Raw genomic sequence first — 6235 nt, 5'->3', positions numbered from 1 at the left:
TTTTATAATTAAATGTCTGTGTTTTCCTTATTTTCCTGTTCCAGAACACCTGATTCAGTGATTTMATCACTGCAGAAGCCTGTTAATTAAATAATGTGTGTTAGAGCAGAGACTCCTCTAAATCTTTGTTAGGTTTTAACATGTAGAAATKATCGACCCTGACTTTTAAAGATCAGCCGAAGAAAAGGAGAGTCTAACAGGTGAAGAGTCATTACCAGTTTGTTACCTCTGAAGCTCTGTCGCTGGGATCYCTGGACAGGTACTCCATCAGGCCACAGGTGGGCACGCTGGTGTTCTCAGTGATCCAGGTGTTSAGGTAAACCACTCCCAACACCTTCCTCATGTTTTCCCTCATCAGACGGGTCTCTAGAGTTCCKATCTGAGTCCGCACCTCGGCCCTCTGCTCCTCCTCTTTGGCCCCGTCAGAGTCCGCTCCCTCCTGGTCCGCCCCCAGGTTGGGTTTCCAGGAGTGTTGCTGCGGCGGGGCCTGCAGCGCCTGGTGGAGGGTCCGCAGCAGAAACAGCTTGAGTCGCCACAAGTAGGGCAAGTCCGCTTCCTGGGTTTTCTGCTCCAGCTCCTCCCGCAGCGGCGCCGGGATGCGCTTGTTTTTCAGCACGTCCCACCTCAGCAGGTCCAGCAGGTCGGCCATTTTATACAGGTTCTGGGCGGGGGACTTGAGCAGGAGCGCCGCCGCGGCGTCAGGAGCTGTCAGAGCCAGGAAGTGAAGCTTGTAGGACCGGGTGATGGGGTGAACGCTGTCGACTATACCCTGAGTGCTGGCCACGGTGATGTAAGCCCCGCTCCAGCTCATGGCGATCCCGTGGAGCCTCCGTCCTGCCAGGCTCTCGGGCTGCGACAAGTCCTCCACTTTAAAAACCACAGAGTTCTCTGTGAACTGTGGCGTCAGCTTCTTGATCCAGCCGTCCAAGGAGCACGTGTAGACCGCAACGCCGTGCCGACTGACCGCCAGGGAGACCACGGGAAGGGAGTGCAGCCCCGTCAGGTGCGAGTTGCGCACGTCCAGTCCGCTGTCCGAAATCCCCAGCAAACACCAGAAGACGTAGCAGCCGCGCGAGGCCACGATGAGGCTGCAGCTGGATTTATGGACGGGRTGGACCAGAGAGACGCATCGGATGTTTTCAACGGGAATAAGGTCGCTCTCCTTCCACAGGATGATGGGGTGCCGGAGGGTGAAGTAGCCCCTGACCTTCGACAGGCCCACCGGCACGATCCTCACGGGTCCCACCTCGCTGCCGACGATCAGKCCGCTCATCCGGCGGTCCGCGCTCTCGTACTCCCACCACGCCAYGCCGGTGGGCCGGGCCACGCCCGACTCGATCAGGTCGTAGAACTCCACGTCGTCTCCGCTCGCGAACGGCAGCCCGAACCTCCACAAGACCAGGTCCCCGTTTTCCATCAGGACGGCCAGCAGCACCATGTCCACGTTCACGCAGGCGTTGTCCTGCTGGACCTGCCGCACCGCGTAGACGCTCGACCACTCCATCCTCAGGGGCGTCTGCATGCGGAACCGGCGCTGCAGCTCGTCGAAGTCCGACAGGTTCGCCTCCGGAGGCACGCCGTCCTTTTTAGCGTAGCCTCGCTCCTTCAGCCTCTTGCCGTACTTTTTGGACAGATCAACCAGGAGGTTCCACTCCAGCCGCCTGTGGCTGTAGTGAACGGTGAGCCTGTTGTCGAGCGTCAGGCAGGCGAGCAGACAGCGTCCGTTCGGGTCGCAGCCTGTCGGAGACCAGCTGGCGTACTTGATTCCTTTGTGCTCGCCGACGGACGGGTTGATGGCCGTGTCGGTCAGGAAGACCTGCCTCACAGTGGGATCAGGGTGTGTGGTGAACTTCTCCATCGCCGGATCTACCTCCGCTGGCAGTCCCACCTTTATAAGACAAAAACTATTAATGTTATTGTTTAGTTTAAAAAAGTTGTTAATACTGCATTATGGTTTATGGAAAAAATGTTAATGTGTTAAAAATGATGGAAGCTTGCTCTTAATGGCATGCAAAAATGAATGCTTTGTATAAGTTAGAGATATGGATAGAGAAAATATTAAAAAAGAAAGAATGTTATAATTATTATGAATTGTAATTGAGGATTCTCTAGATCAGATTCGCAAACTGGGGTCCCAGGACCCCCAGGGGTCCGTGAGAGGTACAGTGGTTTGCAAAAGTATTCATACCCCTTGAACTTTTCCATATTTTGTCACATTACAACCACAAACATAAATATATTTCACTGGAATTTAATGTGAAAGACCAACACAAAKTGGTATACAATTGTGAAGTGGAAGCAAAATTTTACATGAATCAAAACATTTTTTACAAATAAAAAACTGAAAAGTGCGATGTGCAAAAGTATTCAGCCCCCTTTTCCCTGAGTGCAAGTTGCCTGATGACTGCTAATGACTCAAAAGGGTCCACCTGTGTGTAATCTAATCTCAGTACAAATACAGCTGCTCCGTGACGGCCTCAGATGTTGGTTAAGAGAATATTGGGGAGCAAACAGCATCATGAAGTCCAAAGAACACACCAGACAGGTTAGGAATATGGTTTTGGAGAAGTTTAAAGCAGGCTTAGGTTATAAAAAGATTTCCCAAGCTTTGAACATCTCACGGAGCACTGTTCAATCCATCATCCGGAAATGGAAAGAGTATGGCACCACAGTAAACCTGCCAAGACAAGGCCGTCCACCTAAACTTACAGGCCGAACAAGGAGATTACTGATCAGAGAGGCAGCCAAGAGGCCCATGGTGACTCTGGATGAAATGCAGAGAGCCACAGCTCAGGTGGGGGAAACTGTCCACAGGACAACAATTAGTCGTGCACTACACAAATGTGGTCTTTATGGAAGAGTGGCAAGGAGAAAGCCATTGTTAAAAGAAAACCATAAGAAGTCCCGTTTGCAGTTTGCCAGAAGCCATGTTGAGGACACAGCAAACATGTGGAAGAAGGTGCTTTGGTCAGACGAGACCAAAATTGAACTTTTTGGCCACAATGCAAAACGCTATGTGTGGCGGAGAAAGAACACTGCACATCACTCTGAAAACACCATCCCCACTGTCAAATATGGTGGTGGCAGCATCATGCTCTGGGGGTGCTTCTCTTCAGCAGGGACCGGGAAGTTGGTCAAAGTTGATGGGAAGATGGATGGAGCCAAATACAGGGCAATCTTGGAAGAAAACCTGTTGGAGTCAGCAAAAGATTTGAGACTGGGGCGGAGGTTCACCTTCCAGCAGGACAACGACCCTAAACATAAAGCCAAAGCTACAATGGAGTGGTTTAAAAAAAAGAATATTCATGTGTTAGAATGGCCCAGTCAAAGTCCAGACCTAAACCCTATTGAGAATTTGTGGCAAGATCTCAAAACTGCTGTTCACAAACGCTCTCCATCCAATCTGACTGAGCTTGAGCTGTTTTGCAAGGAGGAATGGGCAAGAATTGCAGTCACTAGATGTGCAAAGCTGGTGGAGACATACCCTAAAAGACTTGCAGCTGTAATTGCAGCAAAAGGTGGCTCCACAAAGTATTGACTCAGGGGGGCTGAATAATTTTGCACATCGCACTTTTCAGTTCTTTATTTGTAAAAAATGTTTTGATTCATGTAAAATTTTGCTTCCACTTCACAATTGWATACCACTTTGTGTTGGTCTTTCACATTAAATTCCAGTGAAATATATTTATGTTTGTGGTTGTAATGTGACAAAATATGGAAAAGTTCAAGGGGTATGAATACTTTTGCAAACCACTGTATCTTGGGGGTCCTTAAAAAATTTCATTAAATTGTTAATTTGGTTATATTTTTAAAAAATGTGGAGAACAATGAACTAATAAAAAAACATAATAAATTTAATAAAAAAATATATATTCCCATGGCATTTAGGGGTTGAAATGACAACAAATTATCTTTTAAAACAACATGAGATTTATGAGGGGATCCCTGGAATTGTTTCACCCTTGTTTCGCCCAGGGGTCCCCAGACACAAATGGCTTGAGAGCCCCTGCTCCAGAWGTAAGATGGGTGTAAAAGATAAGTTTATACCTCTACCCACTCCTTTGAATGTGTAAATATAATTCACTATTGTTCTTTTTTTGTTTTAAATAAATGTTTCTTTTGTATATAACTTTGTTTTTTTCTTTTAATACATTAGGTTCAATAAAGTCAAAGTCAAAAAACACAAATAATAAAAACTCACAAGGCATCCACTACTCCCATCAGCAAAACGACTAGTGTTACAGCTAGGACTGCCACGATTAGTCGACTAGTCATGATTATTGTCGACTAATTTATTAGTTGATGTGTTGTTGTTTTTCTAGCTTTGTTTTTCTCTCCAAACTGCTGCGGCACCTTCCACTGCCACRTCTGCCTTTCTGTCCTTAGGGCTGCCTCAAACGATTAGTTTTACATTCGACTAATCACCTATAAAAAAATACAAAGTTAGAAAAAAAGACACATCGACTATTAAATTAGTCGTTGATGATTTTAATAGTCGACTAATCRTGGCAGCTCTAGTTACAGCTCTTTTTGATACAAAACAGCTGAAAAAAATATATTTTATAAAGTTAATTTATTTAGGGGAATCTGTTACATCTTCTGTTATGTATCACATCTTTGGCCTGTCTGTGGTCAGGTCTCAAAGACAACAGGTCCCCCTTTCTCAAGCTCCTCATGGAGTCCCAGGTAAACAAACTCAAAATGCACAATTAAAACTATTTATTTAATATAAGCTAAATATAAAAACGTAGTAACTTATCTCTAATTTCCCCACTAATGAGCTGCTGCTGATCCCTGACTTTCAACACTGCATCAGAGCTTCAGATGCTTCCGGCTGCAGTGTTTTTAGCCGTTAGCATAACTAGCATCGTAGCTAAAGTTTACGTGCTGYCTCTAATTAAATTAGTAATATATTTGAGCGCGTTCACCCGCAGTTTGTGCGTCTCGTTCGCGGCAGAGATGGAGGTCCGGTGCAGCGTCAGGTCCTGCTTGTTGCTGCGGACGTCGCAGACCAGCTCCAGCACAGTCAGGGAGCTGGAGGTGCACACAGCCAGCCGGTGGTCCTCCGACCAGGACAGAGGCTGCGGTCCGCTCACCGGGGACAGGAGAGGCACCRCCGGGTTCCGCAAAACCGGCACATYCAACGGGCTGGAGACCACGTCAGCCTCGGGCTCAGGCTCGGTTTTAATGACAACATTTGTGGGCACGGTCGGCGCCGAGTTGCCGGCGGCAGCCATATTTGCCTGATAACAGGAAGTGACGTCAGTTCGGAGAGAAGCTGGAAGGCGGGACATCCTCCACCCGGTAAATCAAAACCCAAACCAATAATATTTGATACTTTAAGACGTTTTTAAAAATCATTTTAACGTGGTAGTTTGATGTTTATAGAAAAACGAATTAATATTGACAGATTTTGGTGCATATAAAACAAAACTGTAAGACTTCCCATCAACAGATAGGTAGGTAGATACCTGGCTAGCTAGCTAGACAAGCTAGCTATCGAGTTAAAGAGTTTTCCAATAACTCCACATCTGAAGAAACCCTAAAGCTCTCATCACTTTTAAGGTATGTATGGTCATTTTTTAAATAAATCTGTTAGTATTATATCACTTTGTGTTGTTGATGCTAATTAATAGTATCTTACCCTCAACCTGCCAAGACAAAAATCAGCCATTGTGGCTAAATTTGACATGTTTACAAGCTAATCCCATGTATAAGTACATTAAAACCCATTTATATTCTTTGTATGGCTCTATATTGCTGCTCTGGTCCTGGCAGTGACCTTTTTACACAAGACTGAACATCCCTGAGGGATGAGTAAAAAAGGCCACATGTGTTTCCCATTCATGTTGCTGATACCAGTTTGAGAGGTTTTTGCTGTTGCCCTTCTGGTGTACGAGGCCTACTTCTTTAGATGTGAATACAGTTTTTATCCCACATCAATATCAAAATTGACAATGAGTTCCAAATCAWCATGAAAAAACATTTAAAATAACACTTAAATCATGTGATTATCTCAAGTATTAGAGAAGTTATGGGTGGTTTTGTTCTGGAACTCAAGTTCATGATTTCTGCCAGAATTCATAGCTGAACCAATCGGGCCTTTGTGACCGTTTCACCTYGTAGGGATGTGGATAAATTTTTAATCCTACACCAATATTAAATCTGACAGTGGAYTCCATAAGAACATTATAAACCATACAAAATAATGTCCTGATGCATCTCAGTAATACAG

At 45.6% G+C, this 6235-nt stretch overlaps 1 protein-coding gene across 1 annotated transcript in view; it reads right to left on the bottom strand.

Moving 5' to 3' along the window:
• Positions 1 to 5287, bottom strand: part of gtf3c4 (general transcription factor IIIC, polypeptide 4) — a gene marked incomplete in the record, with an annotated part of 13260 nt that extends 7973 nt beyond the window's left edge. Inside the window, 2 exon segments of the mRNA XM_014002438.1 lie at positions 227 to 1888; positions 4929 to 5287. Coding sequence (XP_013857892.1) covers positions 227 to 1888; positions 4929 to 5237 — 1971 coding nt within the window.
• Between the last annotated feature and the right edge of the window lie 948 nt (positions 5288 to 6235).

The sequence above is a fragment of the Austrofundulus limnaeus genome, unplaced genomic scaffold, assembly GCF_001266775.1.
Source record: "Austrofundulus limnaeus strain Quisiro unplaced genomic scaffold, Austrofundulus_limnaeus-1.0 Scaffold13, whole genome shotgun sequence".
NCBI lineage: Eukaryota > Metazoa > Chordata > Actinopteri > Cyprinodontiformes > Rivulidae > Austrofundulus > Austrofundulus limnaeus.
This window is presented reverse-complemented; position numbering and strand designations above follow the sequence as displayed.